This window comes from Pelobates fuscus, chromosome 6 (assembly GCF_036172605.1).
Source record: "Pelobates fuscus isolate aPelFus1 chromosome 6, aPelFus1.pri, whole genome shotgun sequence".
Taxonomy (NCBI): domain Eukaryota; kingdom Metazoa; phylum Chordata; class Amphibia; order Anura; family Pelobatidae; genus Pelobates; species Pelobates fuscus.
This window is the reverse complement of record NC_086322.1, coordinates 39,002,142-39,026,784: the sequence shown is the minus strand read 5'-3', so window position 1 is coordinate 39,026,784 and position 24,643 is coordinate 39,002,142. Positions and strand designations below refer to the sequence as shown.

Below are 24,643 nucleotides of genomic sequence, written 5' to 3'. Positions count from 1 at the left end.
GGAGACACAGGGCCAGTGCAAGGATTTTTGGGTACATAGGTGAAGATGTATTTTCCTGCCCCCCCCAAATAACATATTCACCTATGTGCCTCTTAACCAGCCCCTCTCCCTGTCCATTATTGGTCCCCTCCCTTCCCTATCCCTTAGTGTTCTTCTGACAGTCACACACACACTCAATGACAAACACACAGACTCACTGATCTGACACACACTCATTCATTGACACACACACTGATTGACACTCATTGACAGACACACTAATAGTCACACATAGACTCAATGACAAAGATACTCTCACTGATTTGACAGACACAAACATACACTGACACACTCATACACTCACATGCAACACTCATACAATCACTCAGACACACACACACTCATATAATCACTCACACACACTCACAGTCACTCACAGACACACATACAGTCACTCAGAGACACACATACACACATACACTCACACACAGTCACTCACAGACACACACACACTCACTCACACACAGTCACTCACAGACACTCACTCACACAGAGACACACATACACACTCACTCAGTCACAGACACTCACACACACACACACTCACAGACACACACACTCACTCACATACACACAGGCACTCACACACACACACACACACTCACTCACAGACACACAGACACACATACACTCACACACAGTCACTCACAGACACACAAACACTCACACACACACTCACAGACACACACACACTCACAGACACACACTCACACACACACTCACTCACTCAGACACTCATACACATACATTCACTAATTATTGTAATAAATACACATTTTCCACCCAGCCTCCCTACCTGGAGAGCTGGTGTGGATGAGGAGTCATTCCCTGGGGTCCAGTGGGGCTGCTGGGCGGCGTGCGGCAGTGCTGTGATGTGATGTTATCAGACGCAGCGAGGGAGCTCTAACCTCTCTGCTCTGCTCCCTCACGCGCTGTCTGCTGATACCGCGGGAGTCGGAATATGACGTCATATTCCGGCTCCCGCGGTATCAGCAGACAGCGTGCGAGGGAGCAGAGCGGTGAGATTAGAGCTCCCTTGCCGTGTCTGATCACAGCACAGCCACACCGGGGGTCGAGATGGTGGCCTGGCAGGAGGGAGAGCTACCCTTCTGCCGGTCACTGAAATCTTGCGCCCACGGAGCCGGTGCGCCCTAAGGCGGCTGCCTGTGCCACCTTATGGACGCGCCAGCCCTGTGGAGACACCAGATACAAATTTCAAGCAAACACAGTGCAAGCATGTTATTGAATTTGCTTGCGCTGTGCAGAACAAATACAGGGTCTTTTTCTCATGCCAGAGCTCTTCAGCAGAGCTCTGCGCATGGTCTACCCTGGAAGAGCATTGAACCAACATGCTCACTTTGTGATGGGGCGTGCTTGTCATTGGTGATGACAAAACACACCCTGTCTGGCCCGCCCCCTTTTTAGTGGGCCACTGTAATTAAAAAATGCCCGGGCCGAATTTTCTTCCCAGTCCGGCCCTGGCTACAAGCGTTGGGCTAAACTTTTACAAATGCTGTTAACCCTGCTGTTTAATGTTCCACCTCTTGTATGTCCATTTACATACTGCCGTTTATACACACTTTATGTGCCTAACACATAAATACACAGGTAGGCATGCACTCTCTTTGCCCTTAAGAAATACCCGCACAAGTGTTTTCCCTACTTCACGCGTTGATACGCTCTTCCTCGTGTGGTCATGAATGTGTTGATTGACCATGTACTCATGCATAATGAATGTCTTTGCTCACTGACGCAGAGTTAGAATGTTCACTGACTGGATTGCTATTACTTTCTCTCAGGGGATTCTGGGTAATCAGACTTTCTATTAGTTGTGTGCACCTTCACGTCCAGACTGATGTACAAGCATTCCTGCCAATGCATCTCTTTCAACTCTATAACGGCCCCAGCATCTGCGACTCACAGTGGGATAGGTTCCAGGACAGCCCCAGTTTGAATTTTTTTTAAACAGTTCTAAAATGACTTGACAAAAAAAAAGAACACTCAGTGAACCTTAGCCACTGCAATAGGTTGCAGTGATTATAGAGTCTACAGTGTGCTTTCAATGAATGTAAATTTCTTGCTATTTGACAAAACTCTATATGCGAACAATGTTTACTGGCATTAATGCATTTTAAAAAATATATACGGTAATCAAAAATAGAAATATGATAACTCCCTTATAATAATAAGACAATAATCTGAACGTAATTAATTGATGTTAACGAAAAGTGGTCTTTGACTAAAACAACTGTGTACAAACTATTGGTGTTATTTACTAAGCCAGATATTTTGGAAAGATGCAAGTAATTGTAATATTAGTCCTTAACAGACAAAGTGAAAAAAAAATCTATCGCCTGAAAATGTCTTGATCGATTGTCCACACTTTCCTGTTTTGTGAAAAGCCAACACTACAGGGAGTGCAGAATTATTAGGCAAATTAGTATTTTGACCACATCATCCTCTTTATGCATGTTGTCTTACTCCAAGCTGTATAGGCTCAAAAGCCTACTACCAATTAAGTATATTAGGTGATGTGCATCTCTGTAATGAGAAGGGGTGTGGTCTAATGACATCAACACCCTATATCAGGTGTGCATAATTGTTAGGCAACTTCCTTTCCTTTGGCAAAATGGGTCAAAAGAAGGACTTGACAGGCTCAGAAAAGTCAAAAATAGTGAGATATCTTGCAGAGGGATGCAGCACTCTTAAAATTGCAAAGCTTCTGAAGCGTGATCATCGAACAATCAAGCGTTTCATTCAAAATAGTCAACAGGGTCGCAAGAAGCGTGTGGAGAAACCAAGGCGCAAAATAACTGCCCATGAACTGAGAAAAGTCAAGCGTGCAGCTGCCAAGATGCCACTTGCCACCAGTTTGGCCATATTTCAGAGCTGCAACATCACTGGAGTGCCCAAAAGCACAAGGTGTGCAATACTCAGAGACATGGCCAAGGTAAGAAAGGCTGAAAGACGACAACCACTGAACAAGACACACAAGCTGAAACGTCAAGACTTGGCCAAGAAATATCTCAAGACTGATTTTTCTAAGGTTTTATGGACTGATGAAATGAGAGTGAGTCTTGATGGGCCAGATGGATGGATTGGTAAAGGACAGAGAGCTCCAGTCCGACTCAGACGCCAGCAAGGTGGAGGTGGAGTACTGGTTTGGGCTGGTATCATCAAAGATGAGCTTGTGGGGCCTTTTCGGGTTGAGGATGGAGTCAAGCTCAACTCCCAGTCCTACTGCCAGTTTCTGGAAGACACCTTCTTCAAGCAGTGGTACAGGAAGAAGTCTGCATCCTTCAAGAAAACATGATTTTTATGCAGGACAATGCTCCATCACACGCGTCCAATACTCCACAGCGCGGCTGGCAAGAAAGGGTATAAAAGAAGAAAATCTAATGACATGGCCTCCTTGTTCACCTGATCTGAACCCCATTGAGAACCTGTGGTCCATCATCAAATGTGAGATTTACAAGGAGGGAAAACAGTACACCTCTCTGAACAGTGTCTGGGAGGCTGTGGTTGCTGCTGCACGCAATGTTGATGGTGAACAGATCAAAACACTGACAGAATCCATGGATGGCAGGCTTTTGAGTGTCCTTGCAAAGAAAGGTGGCTATATTGGTCACTGATTTGTTTTTGTTATGTTTTTGAATGTCAGAAATGTATATTTGTGAATGTTGAGATGTTATATTGGTTTCACTGGTAAAAATAAATAATTGAAATGGGTATATATTTGTTTTTTGTTAAGTTGCCTAATAATTATGCACAGTAATAGTCACCTGCACACACAGATATCCCCCTAAAATAGCTATAACTAAAAACAAACTAAAAACTACTTCCAAAAATATTCAGCTTTGATATTAATGAGTTTTTGGGTTCATTGAGAACATGGTTGTTGTTCAATAATAAAATTAATCCTCAAAAATACAACTTGCCTAATAATTCTGCACTCCCTGTATGAGGTGTTTTTTTTTCCAATTATCATACAGTTATTAGAACAGCAATCATGTAGGAATTTTGCCTTGTTACAAATGGTTTTGAATATTCTATCCCAGATGAGCTACCTTAAATAGCAAGCAATATATTAGCGGGGAATCAATTCATAGATTCTCTCATCCTGGCTGCTATAACTAATCCAGCCAATACTGCTGACTAAGCAATTGCAAGCTGTCACCAATCATTGCTTTGCAGCTTTCAAAGAAATGCAGACGTATTGCTTCCTCATGAACATCATTTAGAATGTCACATTGATTAACACTTTGCGAGTCACAGATTCTCTGCACAAAGTCCCTGCATTTTTATTATCATTCTCAAATGGAGCCATCCTACATATTGCTCCTCTTTTCCCCACTGGAAAACATTTGCAAGGACCAACATCAAGCAAGGTCATTTTTTTTTTTTTATAAATCAGTTATTTTGTCTTATTTAGCTGGAGAATGCAGTCCTTCTCAAGCCATTGTTGGTCTATGCAGAGCGTTGTGAGGATAGGCAGGTTTAGTACAGTAAAAGACAAAAAAGTACAATGGTGACAGACGCTTCCAGGAAGTTGTACTAATTGATGCAGATACAAGCTGATTTTATATCTCAGAATCTACATAAAACACATTAGGAACCTATCCATAGAATTAAGCAGGCAGCCCAGGATATAGGACAGGGGTTGGCAACCTGCAGCGCTCCAGTAGTCTAAAACATCTGGAGTTCCAAAGGTTGCCTACCTCTGATGTTTGGAACCATTATGGGAGACGTAGTTCACAACATCTGGAGTGCCAAAGGTTGCCTAACTCTGATGTTTTAGAACCATTATGGGAGACGTAGTTCACTACATCTGGAGTTCCAAAAGTTGCCTACCTCTGATGTTTTAGAACCATTATGGGAGACGTAGTTCACAACATCTGGAGTGCCAAAGGTTGCCTACCTCTGATGTTTTAGAACCATTATGGGAGACGTAGTTCACAACATCTGGAGTCCCAAAAGTTGCCTACCTCTGATGTTTTAGAACCATTATGGGAGACGTAGTTCACAACATCTGGAGTTCCAAAGGTTGCCTACCTCTGATGTTTTAGAACCATTATGGGAGACGTAGTTCACAATATCTGGAGTGCCAAAGGTTGCCTACCTCTGATGTTTTAGAACCATTATGGGAGATGTAGATCACAACATCTGAAGTGACAAAGGTCGCCTTTCCCTTCTAGTCACAGTTTTAGTTTAGATTAAAATTGCAGATCAAGTTTCTTACAAGCTTTCACATTTCATGAACAACTGACTTGTCCAGAATGTGGGGAAATTATAACAATGAAGGTATCTCTAGTACTGGATCCCAAAATGAATGCCTACCACGTGGCCATTTTGAGATCCATACAAACACTTATTTATTTATTTTTAACTCTCTACTTCGTGCGGGAGACAGAGTACAAAAACACTTGGTACAAAGTACAAAACCAACACCATATTGAGGCAGAACCCAAACTAAGCTGCTCTATCATAGTGCCACACCAGCATTTCTGAAAACCATATTAAACCCTAAAGCTAGCTTCCCCAAACTGTGTCCCTACAGATGTATCTTAACTACAACTCCCATGATTCTCAGCCTATCTATTTAATTCATTAAATCATGGGAGTTGTAGTTCAGCAACATCTGGAGGGTTTGGGGAAGCCTGCCCTAAATAGAACTTCCCCAATAGAGAGAAAAAAAACCATACTTTCTGCACCATTCCACCTTTCTGCCTATTATTGACTCGTCACACTAATACGCAGATTCCCCCCCAACCCCTGGCCATGACTACATGACTATCCGGTAGATAAACACTTTTCTTAACACGTGGATTGGAATCTGAGATTTGGTCCCCATATAATTGCAGTGGATGCCCAATGGTTAGAATGAAAACATCATATTCAACAGACCATAGGAACTACCCATAAGTACTCTGATGACTTTTGTGTCATTGGAATGAGTCGATACAGAATGCATTGTTATATATTGTAATAAAACAGAAGAATAAGCTAATTTTACATTTTAAAAATGGTTTGCCATGTAAAGGCAATGTGATTAATTTGTGTCCTTGTCAAAACAGATGAAGAAGGTTTATGCCAGGAATAGCCATATCAGCTAGAGGGGTATGCCATCACATCTTCCCAACTGATCCCAGGACAGGTGACATCTACAGGAAACATATAGGACTCGGAGAAACCTTGTGATTGTATTAAACAAAACTAGTGCTAAAATATCAACAAATTCACAGTGATCATGGATATTCATATCTTCTATTTTACAACCAGTTTCTGATTTGCAATTTTTATTTTCATTTAATTTTACAGATGCCAACAAGAACTGCACCTTTACCTTATAATAGGCATTTATAAATTAAGGAGAATATCTGGCAAATACCAATTTAATTAAATGTATTTTATTGATCTGCATAGGATATTTGTAAAGAATTAAAATACAATAGTATTTGAAACTTGTGTGTCACCTTTGAAAGTACAGTTCGTATGTTCTACACATTTTATTCTACCTCTTATTTTCATTTGGAACAGATATTAATAGAACATTTTGAATGACATTAATTGTCCCTTTAGCATGTTGAGAGATCCTGCCCTTTTTATCAAACCCAAGAACATCGAAGGCCAAATTAAGGCAAGGTTTATCAAATAAAATAATTCTGTGTAATATGGAATGGGTGCTTCAAACTGAGATATAAATAAAGAGAAGAAAACATAAGCCGCATTGTAAACGAAAGATAAAAAATGTAATGTTAGATGCAGCCTCTCTCTTTGAGAGTTATTACAAATAGAATAGAAGCTGGACAAGTTAAATAAGCGTACACATGTATACATATAAAATGCGAGCTCCAGTTGAGAGCTTGAGAGCATTACCATGGGTACATTTTGTACAGAAGAATATAAGAAAAGTACCATACAGGCAAAAGGCTTTATTATGAGTTATACAGTTATTATACAGCAATCATTATCAAAACTCATTTTAAATAAGATTTTCAATGGCAGTGTGAAAATCAGCAAAGTCGCCTATAGACAGGGAATAAAATGCTAATTGTGCAGCAATCATTAAAGGGTTACTGCAAACAGAAAACTGTGGTTTTATAAAACACTAGTTTTGGTTAGAGTAACCCTTGCTATGCTCGTCTGTCCCCTTAAATATTGAAAAAAAGGAATAAAGTTAAACCACCTCAAACAAGCACCAAAGTTCTCCCTGTGCAGCTGATGTGAATTCCCCTTGCCGGACAGGGTGGAAGGTCAGGGAAGGACGAGCAGAGAGTTGGACAAAGGCGGCATAGGAGACGGCTGTGCTGCCATTGGCTCTCTGGCACCAGTACACTGTGTGTGCTTTAGTCAGACGCCGAACTCTTATTTCAGGCTAGCTAATGATGGAAGGGTTAAACTCTACATGTGCAGCATTTCCAAACTTCATGACTAGTGAATTTGTCATGGTGCTTGGAGTAACCCTTTCAGAACTTGCTATTGTTTTAAAAGTGAGTGCTCTATTTTTAGGAGGGATTTATCAAGAAAAATAAGGTTGTAATCTGGGCACAGATTGCTACATATTGAGGGACATTCTATTGGTTTCCATGGAAAATCTTCCTTATTTAGCAATGACTCAGAATAGCACCTAGTTTTACAGCGATAAATCTCCTCTAGCTGCCAGAAATCAATTAATGCTATTAAAGATTTGTATATATTTTCTGTTAAACTCTGGCATCTCCTAAAAACCATTAGCATACTCTTTCCGTATGTCTTTATCTATGTAGTCTGTGCCAGTCTGTCCTGACAATGGTAATCTAAGGGATTTATGCAATGAGCAAATTATTTAATAGAATAAGAGATATTAATTTCATGCCACTATTTGGGCTCGATGAAAGTCTTGGCTACCAGCTACTTTAAACTTTACCAGCTACTAGTAACACACTACTGGTCCACCAATTCAAAACTGACCTTTCTTCTCTCTTATTGCACTTATTTTTTTTCTTATCTCCTTCTACACTCCATTTCCTCCCATTTACAGTTGTAACCAAAATTATTCAACCAGCATTAGCTGTTTGCAATGAACACATCAAACAAAAACAATTGAAATATCTCAACACAATAAATGCTTTAAGAGGTTTACCCAATGTCAACTGAAAATGCAAATCTCAAAATTATTTTAGGGGTTTGCTGATTGTCACGTTTGACTACATGTTAGAAATATGTCAAAAGAATGGTCCACAAAGAGAAGCGTTTTTGGCGCCCTTCACAAACAAGGAACATGATACAGAAAAAGATAACAAAAGCACTGAATGTTCCTAAAGACACCATTGGAAGCATATAATATTTGTGAGGCAGAATAATATAGTGCACATCAGAGGGTGATCATAGACACGTACCCTTGCAGGATCGCCATTCCGATCACAGTCTCCTTTCACACGTTTCATCTGTTTTAATTTCTATTTAGCAGTTTACCAAAGAGTAAAAATATGTGATTTTATTGAAAACAACCTTTGACATTTAGATACTAAAAGTAATACTTAGAATATTGTTTTGTGAAATGCCTGGGAAATGATTAACATAAGAATAGAAAATGTTTCTCAGGAACACAGAATAACAGTTAATTACCTTTTCAGCATATTCTTTCGAAAACAATTGTCATAATGCTTGTATTTGTTGTGAACAAGCTTTGCACAATGATATCCAATGTGAACATAATACAATAAAGTATATGTTTAAAGTTTATGATTTTTTGCAATCCATTACATCAATAGTACACCGTTTATTGCTGGATTATCTTTGTGCATTTTAAAAAATATAATGGTTATAAAAAATATATAGATATTATTCTAGAAATGTTTCAATCACACTGCTTAATATGTAAAGATTATTTCTGAAGCAAAGTGTCAAAAGTGGGGCAGTCCCACTGGTTTCCATGGTGATTATTCCACTAATAGAATGTTCCCTAAGAGCTGTTAAAAAAATAATTGAAAAAAAAAAAAATACATATTGTGCTAGTAGGATATGGCATAATGTGGCATAAAGACACATTTGGCTTCAGATATCAACAGTAAATTTGATGCAAATTACGTTTATTCATTAAAATAGTAATATATTGATTTAATGTAATAACTCTGTATAGTATGATGTCACAGTGAAATAATTGTCACTCTTTATTCTCTTTAGTCTATCTCCAACCTTCAGGTTGACAAAGAAAAAAAATTAAAAAAAAATAAGCGTGCATGAACTGGTTAATCATCGCCGATGTAATATTTCAAAAAAGGGTCTTTGTTACTTTTTTTTTCATCTTTTGTGAAAGATCTCCTATTCTCCTATGCTATGAACCTATAACACTGACAGGGATATAATTGGAGCTGACATCCATCAATGTAAAGGCCCTGTCAGGTAAATATTAAAAGTCAAGGAAAGTGCCAGCACATATATAGATCAAACAATATAATGGTCTGCACTCTGTTTGCAGGTATTTCGTAGTGTGATGCACACATACCTGTGCCTGTAATACAATCGCAGGATGCAGTTCATCCAGGTATTATTATTATTATTATTATTGCCATTTATATAGCGCCAACAGATGAATTATTCATAGGTGACCATGTGCATGAGAAGTGTAGATTAAAAAAAAAATAACGAAATCTCAGAATGCTCCAGTGTAGCTATAGAAGAATACATCTTTGCTAAATGTAGTAACAGAATAATTTTCTCATTTTATAAAAAAAAAACAAAAAAAAAACTTTTTTATAGCCTATAGCACCTGGGGTTCCTAGTTGGTCTCCCATAGAAGTACTAACCAGGCTCGAGTCTGAATGGCTTCTGAGATCTGACGAGATCACGGACTTTCAGACTGGTATGGCCACAGGTGGACTTTTCCAATTATAAAGATAACATGGGGGTAGTGATTAACTTTCGGCAGTGGAGTCGTTTTATAAGCGCATGATGCTATTTAGTCCCATGGATATCTGCAAGCATATACATTTAGGGTTTTATTCATTAAACACTAACTGCAAAATATATCAATATCATGGCTGAGTCATGATTACAACGAAGCTGGAGAATTTTTCGAAATCAGTTATATTTCCCTAAATGTTGCAATTCCTTTTTTTTCGATTCGTTGCAATTTGATGTTTAGTGAATAACACCCAAATAGTTTCTTTGCAATCCATGGAGTGGATTCTACAGAAACCATTCAGACTTTTGTGTTTCTTCAACCTGAAAATGTGCCCAATTACAAAAATAAAAAAAGGAAGTTGCATTAGAAAAGAACAGCTCTAATTACTGTAATCATAATGGCTGTGAATGCATTTCTTAATCTTGCTTGTTTAAATTACACTCTAATTTGATATACAATGAACCTCTATGATTATGTTATACGTTTAACTCACTTGCCCACAGTAACAATGTTTTTATTTTGATTGTAGCTAAGGATGATGAGTGATGACTTATTTAACAGAGATCCTGAACGTAACATTCTATTTTCCAATAACCACGAGTGTAACTTAACCCCTTAAGGATACACGACGTGTGTGACACGTCATGATTCCCTTTTATTCCAGAAGTTTGGTCCTTAAGGGGTTAATACAAAAAAGACAATAAAAAACTAATTGTCTAATTGACTAATTTCATCATAATGTACATACTAAAAAGAAATACTAAACTAACAGGTGTAGAGTTCTATTTTCAGGAAGTAACTCTCTACATGTATATATGTTTCTTGTAACAATTGTGTAAATAGGTAAAAAAAAAAAAAAAATTCCTAACGAACAATTGTGTAGAGAAAGCCAGTATAAGAATGTTCTTTGACAGACCTCAATATTTTGCCATAGCACCTACTATGCTGGCAAAAAAAAGTATAGATATTGCAGTCTGTTCACAGCGTGATGTAGTTTGAGACCAAATGACTTGGCTATGATGGAATTTGGCGCCTTGCCTGTCTGCCTTGTGTGTTGTTCTGAAGGGGGTAATTACTAATGTATTAGAAGCTATACACAGTCTAGAACATGAACATGTTAGACTAACATAGGAAAAGACATGATTCACCGTCTAGGGTGATATTTTAGCCTTGGTTATACCTGGGCTAGATTGACAATTCAAGGAGCAACCCAAGAAATCCAATGTGTTCTGGGCTGTTATTTACTTTCGGAGTCAGACAGGTTCATTTAAGTTAAACATATATATATATATTGTGGATGGAAGCAGTAAGTAGAGCAATGGCAAGAATCGCAAACAAACAAAAAAATTTACAACCACTACTTGAGCTTGTGCCATGTTGGAAGGAACAGGTGTGAAGAACAGTAAGACTCAAAAAAATGATAAACTGTGAAATAAAGTAGGAGTACATAGCAGTATGATGATGTAGTCTCCAGACTTTATTTTCTTAACAAGTATTGCAATGAGTTGAAAAACGAGCTGTAAACGGACTGCAGCCAGTGACCCAACAGTTAGATAGACCACTTCCTGTCTGCAGAGTATCCGGGGAAGACAGTAGATCAAACTGCAGTGAGGAGATTTAAACTGGTGCAAAAACCTTAATATCAGGTGTATCGTTCTCAGATCTCCTGGCATTTTTTAGACTGCACCTCCCATAATTATTTGAGTGTTTAAGCCAGGGATAGGCAACCTTCGGCACACAAGATGTTATGGACTACATCCCCCATATTGCTCTTACAACCATATAGCTGGCAGAGCATCATGGGAGGTGTAGTCCAAAACATCTAGAGTGCCGAAGGTTGCCTATGCCTGGTTTAAACTAACAGGGAATTTTTTTGGAAGTTGTAGTTCAACAACATTTTAGGAAACCTGAATTCAACATCTCTGATGATATCTTTAAAATTATATATAATTTAGTAGCATATATGTAACCTATGATGTAATATATTATAAGTTCATATTTAATGATATGATAGCTTCCTTTTAAGACTAGTGAAGTAGGTAATAAAATGTTCCCTCCAGTGAAATGATTAGCATTAAAAACCAAAACCATTTATTAAAAATAACCACATCACGATTCAAATAAAATATATGCAATTAGATTTCCTTTCGAGAAATTCCAAGAGCCCATTTTTTTCTAATTGTACCATGATAAGATAATTTAAATCTCTCAGTGGAGGGGATCATAGCGAAAAAAAAGTCATTACCTTTCCTTTTGAGAGGAACAATTAAGTTCTACTTACTGAAGTTTTGCCAAAGGTTAGCTCTAGCTCAGCTGGCAACTTGCTGTCCCCATACCTTTTAGTTCAACACGAAGACTTGGGTTTGTAAAGGGCAATCACATTTATGAATCATACAGAGGACATTTGACATGCAGAAAGGCAATTAAAACAGACTTACATTATTCATGTACTCGCTCAGCAGATCTTGGAGAGCCTGTCGCACAGCATTGCACTCAGCTACAATTCTTTCTCTGCGGTCATCCCGTGTGCACGATGAGTCGGCCATTAGAGCTGCTCCACTGATAATACTTTCAAGCCTCTCTTCAAGAGAAGGCCTGAATCTGGCTTCACTGAAGGTCATGGGGTCTAAGATTATTTTATTCTGCATGAAATAAAAAGAAGGACATCGTTTGAGATTGGTGGAAGGCTTATAAGAAGACATAGGCCTATCAGTTCTTCAAATCTGGTCATAATCAAAGGAGAACCAGCCCTTCAGTCAAGTGATTCTATCCACATTAACTACTTAAGGAAAATTACTATTCAAAAACATTCATTATGTCTATATTTTATGTTATTTCTTCAACAGCTGCTTTGGAAGAGTTGAAAACATTTTTGGGGGCGGGGGACATAAAATCTCTTAGCATATGGTTTGCTGAATTTTTTTTTTTTCTTTTTCTTTTAAACGCAGAAGGCAAATCAACAAAATAACATTGAACAATACCAAAGTGGGGTCAAATTGTTTTATGGTTGGTTATAGTGCTTCCAATGTTTGAGCAAGATATAAATATTTTTAAGTGTGTGTCCTGAATGTACCTGGCTTTAAAGAATAAAGCATCGGTTTATTTTGTGAAAATTTTTTTTTTTGCAGCCAAACTCTTTTTATTAAATTTGCTATTTTTTTAATTTAATTACACTACATAAGCCACATAGATCATGAGGTTAACATAATTGGTTAAAGAGAAATAAATATCAGATATTTAAGTTGTCATTACCACTAGAACAACTCTGACAGAAGATATAAAGTACCACAACATTCAAAAAGGCTCTACTTAAAGGTACAAATTTGGTATTTAGAGCCGCATTCAGTAGACTCAGGACTTCTTTTAGGATTTCAATCCCATTATTTCACACACTTTTTGAGAACATGGAAGAGCAATGTGTTGGTATGATGACCAAATGTATTTCATTCAGTCCCCCAGTCCTTGCACACAGAGTAAGAATGAAATAGTATTTTTTTTTCAATGTATCCTCTGAACCTCTACTGAGGGCTCTTTCCCAGCCTCATTAGTAAGTTGTTGCAGTGGCTACTAATTAATGACTGGTTGTTAGCTTTGTCAAAATTTTAACAATCTGCCAATAAGATTTGCATACTGACTAGGGATCGACCCATAGAATTTTTCCACAGCCGATACCGATAATTGGCCACCTTTCGGGACAATTGCCAATAACTGGTACAACTATTCTGTTCATTTACAGTTTCAGTGTTTATGTCTAAGAGTGGAATCTAGAATCTCACTTCATTGCCCAAATATGGACTTTACATTGTGACTTTGCTGCCTACTTTGACCCAAGGAACAGAACCTATTCTCGTTCTTCACTGGCCTCATCCACGGCACTTGTTACTATATTGCATCCTTTGCCCAATGAAATTAAATGTACTGCGATACTTCACTGACCACACACAGAACTTACTATTATAATAGGTCACCTGGATAGGACTATACTACAAATTCCTGTTAGGCCATTTTAGGTGGTGAACAATGAGTGAGTCTGGGTTCTACAAACAATAGTGTCCACTACTTTGCAAAACCTGCAATGCAATGCTCTCATAGTACGTGATCCTACATACTGGTAAAATAACAGAGTTAAAGAAAAAGTACACATCCCTACTAGCGACTGATACCGGAAATACACAAGACTTACTGTCCTCTCTGTGTGTTGGACTCATTGTATAACCATACACAACTTATTGTTACCAAAACATTTCTATGGATATGTAATATATTCCTTTGCCTGATGTTTTCTGTGCTCGCTAGAATCGTGTTGAAAATAATTTGAGACCGGCGTGTCTCCCTTCATCTATATGTCTCTACATATGTTTAGTTGGGACCTGTGAGTCCTTGTAAGTTGTATCTTGACTCCTCACACAATAAGAATACAAAATCAAATAAAAATGATATTCACAAAAAAGAAAGAGCACACCTCAAATAAATATTTACAGAATCGCAGCCGTACACAGTATCTGTGAGTTGTATATTGAGAGTTACCACTGAAACATGAAAATTCTGCGCATGCACTTGTAGCATAGAAAGGTTTACTTTAGTTTAATTTTTGTTCTGCGTAATTATTGGTTAGCCTTGGCACTCCAATGTTTTGGCCTGCATTTCCCATGGTGCACAGCAAGGCCAATGTCTGCCTAAGCATCACGGGATAAGCAGTTCTTTAACATCTCGGATGATCACCTATATGTTATTTGTTTGCACTTCTCAAAGATGTCTGTGGAAGTAGACCGTTTCTTTCAGCAGCTATGTGTTAACAGTGTATCATTAACTTGCACAGCAGTCTTTTGCAAGAAAAACACTATATCTATACCGTGTCTTCTTTCTGATCATCTACTAAAGACCACACAGTGAAGAACAAAGAAACTTGAGAATGAAAAGTGTGTTTGATTTTGATAAACTGGAAACACAGTCTCTTTGTGTTTTAAGGGTCATTAAGCATGCAGAACAAAGCCACGCTTCTACCTTCTATAGTTAAGATGGTTTGCGAATATGGATGCCAATAAGAAATCAATGCTTGAGGCTCCACTGCTGCAAAGCATACCAATATATTTGAACTTTGGATGAGAACTCTTTTTATGCCAAAGACTTATGAAAATGACACTAAGAAACAATTCCGACTATTGTGTTAGTCTTTCTTTCCTCCTGCTGGGCTTAATTATAGGAATAATTACCCAAAACAAACAAAAAGTAAGTTCTGTATTTCAAAACGACTGCAATTTATTAATGGGATTTATATAAATCTGGTTTATAACAGAAGAGATAAATGAGCACAGATGAAGAATAGTTAACATGGGTTATAGTTATAGAGGTTATAGTGGCAGTAATATATAACTTATTGTTGCCAATATGATGTTCCTCTGCACAGCCTGGTATCATAGGCAGCATTGCCATTTAAGAGATACATCACTTTGTTTTTGTACCCCTAGGCACTCCTCCCTGCATGTAACATTCAAGGCCTTCCTAAACACTTCCTGTAAAGAGTCATCTAATGTTTACACTTCCTTTATTGCATATTCTGTTAAAATTAGAATGTATCTGTGTATAGCCTTCTGCAGGAGCCTTCTGTGTGTGATTAAAGCTCAATTTACAGAGCAGCTAAATAAATATCCTAAAGTAAGTAACATCTGATTGAAAATGTAATTTCGTTTTCATGCAGGCTGTGTCAGTCACAGCCAAGGTAGGTGTGGCTAGAGCTGATTAAACAGCAAGAAAAGGGCTGAGAATTTAGCAATGAGACTGCAGTGACATGATCTATCATTCAGCTAGTTGTTTTGGTGATTATAGTGTCCCTTTAAATTGAAATTCTTGAGCAACAGTGGCTAACACTAACATATTGTGTTGAGACTACATTTCCCAGGATCCTCATTCATCTGTATCATCAATGTAACCCATAGCCACAATGGGTATCCTTGGTCCTTCATGTAATTTTAAACATTACTTTCCATGATGCTTGGCTAGACTCTGTAGGTAGGCTCAGGATTATGGGAAGCGTAGTTCACAAACATCTGGATTTCCATTGTTACCTCTCACAAGCGTAGCAAAGCTGTATCAGTTAACCTGGACTTGATCTGCCTCTTCTTTGATACCTCAGCCATCTTACCTTTTGGTAGCTTCCAAGGACAGCAGTATGTTAAATCTACCCTATTCATAAAGTGCACATGAATGGAAATCACAGTGGAAGAGGTACCAAACCATGTCTGTTTAGGAAATGAATATTGGGTCTCGGTGTCTATATTTTGTAAATAAAAGTTGTTAATTCACTAAACAGCAACATTTAGAACTTTAGAACCATTATGTAAAATATGGGCTGCAATAGCGCAGTTGAATAACTGTATTTATTTATTTATTTATTTATTATTGCCATTTATATAGCGCCAACAGATTCCGTAGCGCTTTACAATATAATGAGAGGGGGATTTAACTATAAATAGGACAATTACAAATAAACTTACAGGAACAATAGGTTGAAGAGGACCCTGCTCAAACGAGCTTACATTCTATAGGAGGTGGGGTGTAAAACACATTAGGACAGGAATTTACAATCAAATAAGGTGGGCTGCCCTTTAGGAGAGGGCAAGAGACAGGTATGTGAGGTAAGGGTTAGTCTTGGAGGCCATAAGCTTTCCTAAAGAGATGGGTTTTAAGGCACTTCTTAAAAGATGCAAGACTAGGGGAGAGTCTGATGGCGGTAGGCAGGCTATTCCATAGGAAGGGAGCCGCCCGTGAGAAGTCCTGCAAGCGCGAGTTGGCCGTACGAGTGCGGACAACGGACAGGAGGTGGTCACGGGCAGAGCGGAGAGACCGAGAAGGGACATACCTATGGATCTGTGAGGAGATATAAGAGGGGCTAGAGTTGTTCAGTGCTTTATAGGTGTGAGTTAGTACCTTGAATTTACTCCTATAGCATACAGGAAGCCAATGTAAGGACTGGCAGAGGGGTGAGGTGTGAGAGAAACGACTAGAGAGGAAAATCAATCTAGCAGCAGCATTCATTACAGACTGTAAGGGTGCAGTACGGCTATTGGGAAGACCAATCAGGAGAGGGTTACAATAATCCATGCGGGAAATTACTAGAGCATGGACAAGCTCCTTGGTAGTATCTGGTGCAAGAAAGGGGCGGATGCGGGCTATGTTTTTAAGATGGAATCTACAGGATTTGGCAACATGCTGGATGTGAGGTTCAAAGGTGAGACCAGAGTCAAGTATGACGCCAAGACAGCGCACTTGCAAGGATGGACTGATGTTGGTACCACAAACTTGGAGGGAGAGGGAAAGAGGAGGATCAGTATTAGGAGGAGGAAAGACAAGGAACTCAGTTTTAGAGAGATTGAGTTTCAGAAAGCGGGAGGACATCCAGTCAGAGATGGAAGAAAGGCAAGCAGTGACACGTTGCAGGACGGCAGGGGAGAGGTCCGGGGAGGAGAGATATAGCTGGGTGTCATCAGCGTACAGGTGGTAGTGAAATCCAAAAGAGGTAATAAGTTTGCCAAGAGAGGCAGTATAAAGAGAAAATAGAAGGGGACCAAGGACGGAGCCTTGGGGAACTCCAACCGAGACAGGGCAAGGGGAGGAGGTATCATTAGAAAAAGAGACACTGAATGAGCATTGGGAGAGATAAGAGGAAAACCACGAGAGGACAGAGTCACAGAGACCAAGCGATTGAAGAGTTTGAAGAAGGAGAGCATGATCAACGGTGTCAAAGGCCGCTGAGAGGTCAAGAAGAATTAGTATGGAGTAGTGGCCTTTGGATTTAGCTGCAATTAGGTCGTTAGTAACTATGATAAGGGAAGTCTCTGTAGAGTGGAGAGGGCGGAAGCCAGATTGAAGGGGGTCAAGGAGAGAGTTGGAATTGAGGAAATGAGACACACGGGTAAAGACAAGTCTTTCCAGAAGCTTTGAGGAAAAAGGGAGCAGAGATATGGGACGGTAGTTAGAGGGGGTGGATGGGTTGAGGGATGGTTTTTTTAGTATAGGTACTACAGTGGCATGTTTAAGGTCAGCAGGGATGATGCCAGAAGAGAGTGAGAAGTTGAAGATGTGTGTTAGAGAAGGCACGAGACAAGTGGAGAGAGATCTAATAAGGTGAGATGGGACAGGATCGAGCGGGCAAGTGGTGGGGCGAGAGGAGCAAAGAAGAGCAGCCACCTCTTGGTCAGTAGCTGGGGAGAATGTCTGAAGGGTAGGAAAGGCATGATCTATGTGTGATTGAGAAACAGAAAGGCAAGGAGGGGAGAATTCTTTCCTTAGCTGTTCAATCTTGTCAGTGAAGTAACATGCAAAGTTATCAGCAGTAAGGTTAGTTTTGGGAGTGGCCACAGCAGGGCAAAGAAGAGAATTAAAGGTGTGAAAGAGACGCCTGGGGTTGCGGGAACATGAACTAATGAGTATTGTTTACTAATCACCCAGTAATAGTGAATTGAAATCAGAATAGCAAAATGTAGATTAAATTATTTGGATAATACTCCAACTCTGTTACAGTCACAGCTCGGCTAGATCAGCCTACAATTTGCAGTTTGTTTTTCAGTTTATTCTGTTATTTTTCAAACTATTGGCTAGCGTATTGATTGTAATTGAAAATCCTTTCTCCCATTGACTTTTAAAGGGAATCTGCTATTCATGAACAAGAGATAAGAATATCCCATGTGGTATAAGCTATTCCTAGATCTCCAGTCAGTGTGACTCCCAGTTTAGTAAATAAAGCCCCTAGTATTTTAAAGGTATCATTCAAAGCATTATACATCTTGGATTCCCTGCATTGCACACTAAATTGTATTACTGAATGGATGAACTAGTGAAAATTTGAAATTCTAGGCCAGTTTGAAATTCCCTGGCATTGTTATAGTTTAATGAATAGCCATGTTAGTGACTCCCTTTTGTCAGCTATAATTAAACAAAATCCTGTATATATGTATGATGTAGACTTTACACTGAGATTTTACTAGCTCGGTAAAATATTCTAATCACGTTGTGGTTTTTGTAACATGGTGCTGCATTTCTTACTTAAAGAGGTTTTCATAACGGAAAATGGTTGGAAAGGGTAAAAGTTTGTCAGCATATATACAATTACAATTATTTATATAGCGCCAACATATTCCCCAGCACTGTACAATAGGAAACAAGATAGCATATGGGAATAATAGGTGATGAGGGCCCTGTCCAAAGAAGCTCACAATCTAAATGGGTGACATAAAATTACATAGGTTTATTGAAAAGCTGATAATAGGCATGATAAGATGGGAGATTGACTGAGATGTCATGTATACTGACTGCAAAGGGCAGAGAGGATCTATATACCCTAAAAAGAACATCATCGTGGCTCTAAGGAGCCTACTCCACTGTGTGGAAGACCAGGAATTGTGTGTTTATGTATGTACAAGGGATGAACTCTTCTTTGTTGGTTATTTCTTGTAGCTATAAAGTAGGTTCAGATTTGTCAATATGCCGTCATGATCTCTGCACCCGTATTAACACATTACATCATTCTGGCATCCTTCCCAACATGGACTGCTTCATCTTGCACTCAGCTACACTGTACTCCTTGAGCTTATCTTGTCCCTATTTACTCTTTTCTGTTATTATTGCAGATGTTAAGACCGGCCATCCTCAGGATTGATAATGTATTAACCTGTAGTATAGGATACTCTTAGCTCTAGGATTTGTGATTCCTGGTGTCTAGCCTTTATGTATGCAGAGTAGACAACTACCTACAACAGTGGTAGGCAACCTTTTAGCAGCACTGTGCCGAAATAAGATTGGGATGTCCAGTAGCGTGCCAGTCCTATATTTTTAAATTGAGGTGTGTATGTTGCCATATGCTGCTTGTTATTTATACTGTAGTTGCTTTGTATCGTTGTATTTGTGCTTATATGAGCTATTATATTGTATATGATCACAAATAGTTTGTGGTGTTGTTTATGATACATATGAATGTGGGCTGTGTATGGGGGCTGCTTGCGGAATTGTGTGTGGATGCATATGTCACATTGTGTGTTTGGTTGTGTGCATGTGAGGGGCCGTTTGGGGTATTGCAAGTGTGAGGCTACATGTGAAGGTGTGTGTATGTATGAAGATTGTGCGTATGTTTGTGTGTGGGCTGTTCGTATTATTTGTATGAGTGGAGGGTTATTCTGCATTTCTGTGTATATCTAGCAGTGTGGGTGGCTTCCCTGGGTTCCAGTGGGGACCAGGCTGGCCAGGTACAGGTCAAGGACAGGAGCTGGAACAGCAGCTGCGGGCTGCTCTACTACAGTGTGGATTCCCATTCACAAGTGCTGGGAGGAACTGATCTGAGATCACTTCATCTATGTGCTGCAATGCATACATTGAGGATTGTCCTTCACCACCTTTTCGTATTAGCAGATATCTGAGGTTTCACTGGGACTGCTGATAGGCCAGAGCCTGTTTGGCCCTAGCAGCCTTGAGTGCCGTGCAAAGACACCCCGAATGCTGTGCATGGCACATGTCCCATAGGTTGCCTACCCCTGACCTGCAAACTAAGAGCCAAAGAAAATATATAATGTGCACCTCACTGTACACCCACACCAAGGTTAACTCCAAAACTGTGTAATAAATATAAAACAAAGAAATGTCATGCTGTACCAAAATTGATATAAGTGGAAAAACCTCAGAAATTAATAGTAGATATACATACATTCCCCTCTTGAGGATCTTTAAAGGATCAACTACCTACAAACACCAACTATCTATAAATGGTGTCTGTCCTTGAAGAATACAGGTGTAAATCCAGCCCTTCCTAGAAGCTTTACAATACACACTAAGTATAACATCCACGGGGTTCTATATGACTGTCTTTAATCTAAGGAATAATCTCATGTAGATAATAAAGATAAATAAGCAAGGAGATTAGTTAGCAGGTGGTGTTAGCAGACTCCACTGATGCTTTAGACACTGAAGATAGTAGCCGGACTTCACATAAAGAGAAAGGTGTCAATCCAAAAGTATACATTTCTTAAGGTGAAGTCCAGCTTCTGTCTAATGATCTCAAGTATCTCTCACTGGAAGCATACGTACATTCTTTATAGCCGTTTCAGAAACAAGCACCATAAGGTAATATAGTCTCTACAATCACACACAAATGACTTGAAAACATAACTTGTAATAGAAGGAAAAAAAAACAAAACAAATATAGACAGGATTAATAGAGGTATGTTATTATGGAAACAAATATGACAGGTCGCCATTAAAAAATGACTTTGCAACCAATGCAATAATACATACCTTGTCAAATAAATGATAAAAAAATATCTAAGTAGTAATTTAAGGACTTTGCTTCAACGAGCAAAAACAACAGGCAGGCATTGGTGAAACTGAACACGCTCAGTGACTTTCTGATTACTTGTCAGTTATCATCACACCTTAGGGTCTTTTCATCCAAACCATGTTTAATGTTTGCAGCCCATCTCAGCAAGGATATAATTCTAGGCTCCCTGTAAACTGCTGAATATTAAAGTGCGAGCCATGTCCTAACCTTCCTACCTTGAACAGCTTAATACCAAATGAATTATAATAATTTTCCTTGGATCTGCACCTCACTTTTATGATATTGCCTTTGATTTAATTTAAGCATGCAGGTGCCTACATTAGAAATTAGTTGTTACCTAATGAGAGGAGATTTGTCGTTTGACATTTCTAATAAGTAGATACAAGGAAGACGTAATGACGGAAAATCATCCATTACCATGCACGGGCTAACTTGTAACCTTTTGAAGACAAACAATTCATTTTGAGAAACCACGATGTATTAGCTAATTTTAATATAATGATTCCCCATGTAACTGGAAAACCACTCCGTCCTATGTTTTTGTCCATTGTAGATTTTACATTAAAACATTATTTTGATATTAGCCAATGCACCTTCTATTTAATAAAATGTACCTGTCATGTAGACTGACTTATGCTCTATTAAAATATTAAAAACAATGTATACATTGTGCTAGGACTAATGCTAGCAAATTAATAGATTTCAAGATATTTATTTTAAAAATATGGTTCTCCTCCACCTGTCAATCATTTTTTTCATTATACATCTTTACCAGTGGCTTCCTAGAAGTGGTTATCCTGCTCTATTTGGCAGTGCTGTTTCACATATCAATTCTCACACTTTCTAAGGGAATACAGGAATGGGGTGACTGAAGTCACTTTCTTCAGCTTTCAGTGTGCTATAAGTGAACCCTGCATCATGAAGGGGGATTACTTGAGGAAATGTTTGCAGGAGAGCAACATCCACAGACGTCCGAAAATGGTGGGATTTCAATAACGGACAGGAGATATGTAAATAAATAACTAGCTACTTACCAAAGGATGCACGGCTAACATATAGCACAAGACCTATGACCTACAATGATGAAATTCCAGACCTTCTTGCCTTCCTCGTTCTTGTAATTTTTTTAATTAAATGTGCTTACGTGATGGGAGGATGGAAGAGGATCTGCCACTACAAGTCTCTTTGCAGAAATATATAGGAAAACAAGAAAGATATGACAATAAGTACTGAAATGTCTCTCTCTACAGTCTAAAAACCTACTCTACGGAAGAATTATACGTTCGACTTCATGGGTTACATTTTAATTTCACTGCTTCGCAATGCATAATTAAATGCATTTGTATATCATTTTGGTAGTATATATGGCCAAATTAACATTGAAAAAATAAAAAGATGTCCAAGCTGATCATTACCATTTCTGATAATGCACCGTATATGTGGGATTAAATTCTCACTACGGAAATGCCAGGAAAAAAAAATAGCAAAGTCAACTGCGGTCTGCGTGCAAATGCAGTTACAATTAGTAGACATTTGCTTCTTTCAGAGAATGCTCAAGATGGAAATGTCACTAATCTGATTACAAGACATCAAAGTTAATATCGGCCTAACTCTTTCTAAACGACTAAAAAAATGCCTTGTTGTATTCCGCAAGATTGGGAAAAAAGCAATCTTCTAAGTTAGCGATGTCAGTTTAATTTACAATTCATAACATTTCAGGCAAATATGAGAGAAACAATTTAAAATACAAGAAGCTGTCAGTCTACTGCAGAATGATTTGTTGATTAAAGTATGTTGTGGCTCAATGTGATGCTAAGCTGAAATCATTTCCATATCTTTGGCTAGATTCTCCACTAATGAGAGGTGTGGCAGATGTCTTTTCACACCTCTTTGTCTCAAGCAGTCATTCTGTAACTCTAATGAGAGACTTAAAGTGAAAATAACACATTTTATATATTTTTTCATGTATTATCGTGTATTCCTACCAGTAAACATACTGATGCAGACAGCATTTTCTAATAGTAGCCAGAAAGGTCTATAAAATCAACTTACTGCTACCAAATGAACTATGTTATGTGTGCTACCATTTTGAATAATTAAGTATTGGTATTCATTCTTAAATTTTCCTTATGGGGCGGAGCCTGGCTGTGGAGCTGAACAGACGTGTGCAGCAGGAGCTCCAGCCTGGAACTTTACTTATATCAAAATAATCATTACTCCCCAACTACAAAATCGATTGAAAACGTAATAACCACGAAGGGGATGCAAGAGAGCACAAAACGAGACCACTTTTGAAAAGCTGAGCCACCGTGAACGCGGACTGCAACAATGGGGCCTACCGCTGACACGACTAGCCTAAAGAGAGCTGAAAGACGGGGTGAGGCGGCCGATCACCCTGCCCTGAAGGCCGACACGAAAACAGCGGGGAACCATCCACTAGCTTTCCCCCCCCCCCCGCCGGTGGGGGTTATCCCGGCACACACAGCATACTCACCGCGGACACTCACGTCCCAGAGACTACCCACATCAGGAGTCCCTGACTCCAAAATGGCGGATGCCACGCACCAGCCAGCAAGCATAGAGGCAGTGGGCAACTCGACAAACACCGCGCTGACTAAGTGGGACGAAATCCTTGATGCCTTCTGGGCTCGGATCTCGGAAAGGGCGCAGAGCACAACGAATGCTATACAGACCAAACCAGCGTGCACACCCCTGGCAACTACGGGTGTCAGTCACAGGAAGGGTAACACAAGCCCGAACAAGGCGATGTCCTTACCTTAGACCAGCCAACGAAGCCCGGCTCATAATTGCCTAGCCAGACCTAAAGGCCTACCCAAGGGCCCAAAGCAACACGCACAGCGGCAGAGATGCGGTACCAAATAACCACGACGAACCATCCAATGCTTCCGACATATACCGGAGGTTGCTACCGTGGACCGCCCACAATGCCTTCCCAGGTTGAAGGCCACAGGGAGTCAAACTCCGAGGCACCGACCACACCGCCGGAGGCCTGCCCGCCGCTGGCGGCGGCTGAACACCCAGGCCTCACAAGGCGCCCGACGACGGGTCGACCCGGCCTCCATGAGCAACCGAGTCGGTGGAACGCAGGTGCAGGCCTTTGTGAAGACCTGGGGCCGGAGGGCGGCCGCCATCAACCCGCATAAAGCTGCAGCCCTGAGGTACTCCCTAGTCGATGGGGCCGTACATTTCACTCTACTGACCATACCCAGCAGCGGCAGCGGCTAAATCAGCCTTCTGGACTGGCAGTCCGGTTTATACCGCGTACTACCAATGACTCTCGGGGGCTTGGCTCAAATGACAGGCATGAACACCCCATACTGAACTTTCACCAGCGGACGCATATAACACATGGTTTCATGGTAGTGTCTAGTAGT

The 24,643-nt window shown here is 39.6% G+C and overlaps 1 protein-coding gene and 1 pseudogene across 4 annotated transcripts in view; both read right to left on the bottom strand.

Moving 5' to 3' along the window:
- Positions 1-24,643, bottom strand: part of CTNNA2 (catenin alpha 2) — a 1,421,691-nt gene that overhangs the window by 1,047,738 nt on the left and 349,310 nt on the right. For all 4 annotated transcript variants that reach the window (XM_063457611.1, XM_063457613.1, XM_063457612.1 and 1 more), the window contains exon 7: positions 12,364-12,567. In XM_063457611.1, the coding sequence (XP_063313681.1) occupies positions 12,364-12,567 (204 nt within the window). The remainder of the gene's footprint in view (positions 1-12,363; positions 12,568-24,643) is intronic.
- Positions 9,779-9,897, bottom strand: LOC134566242 (5S ribosomal RNA; annotated as a pseudogene).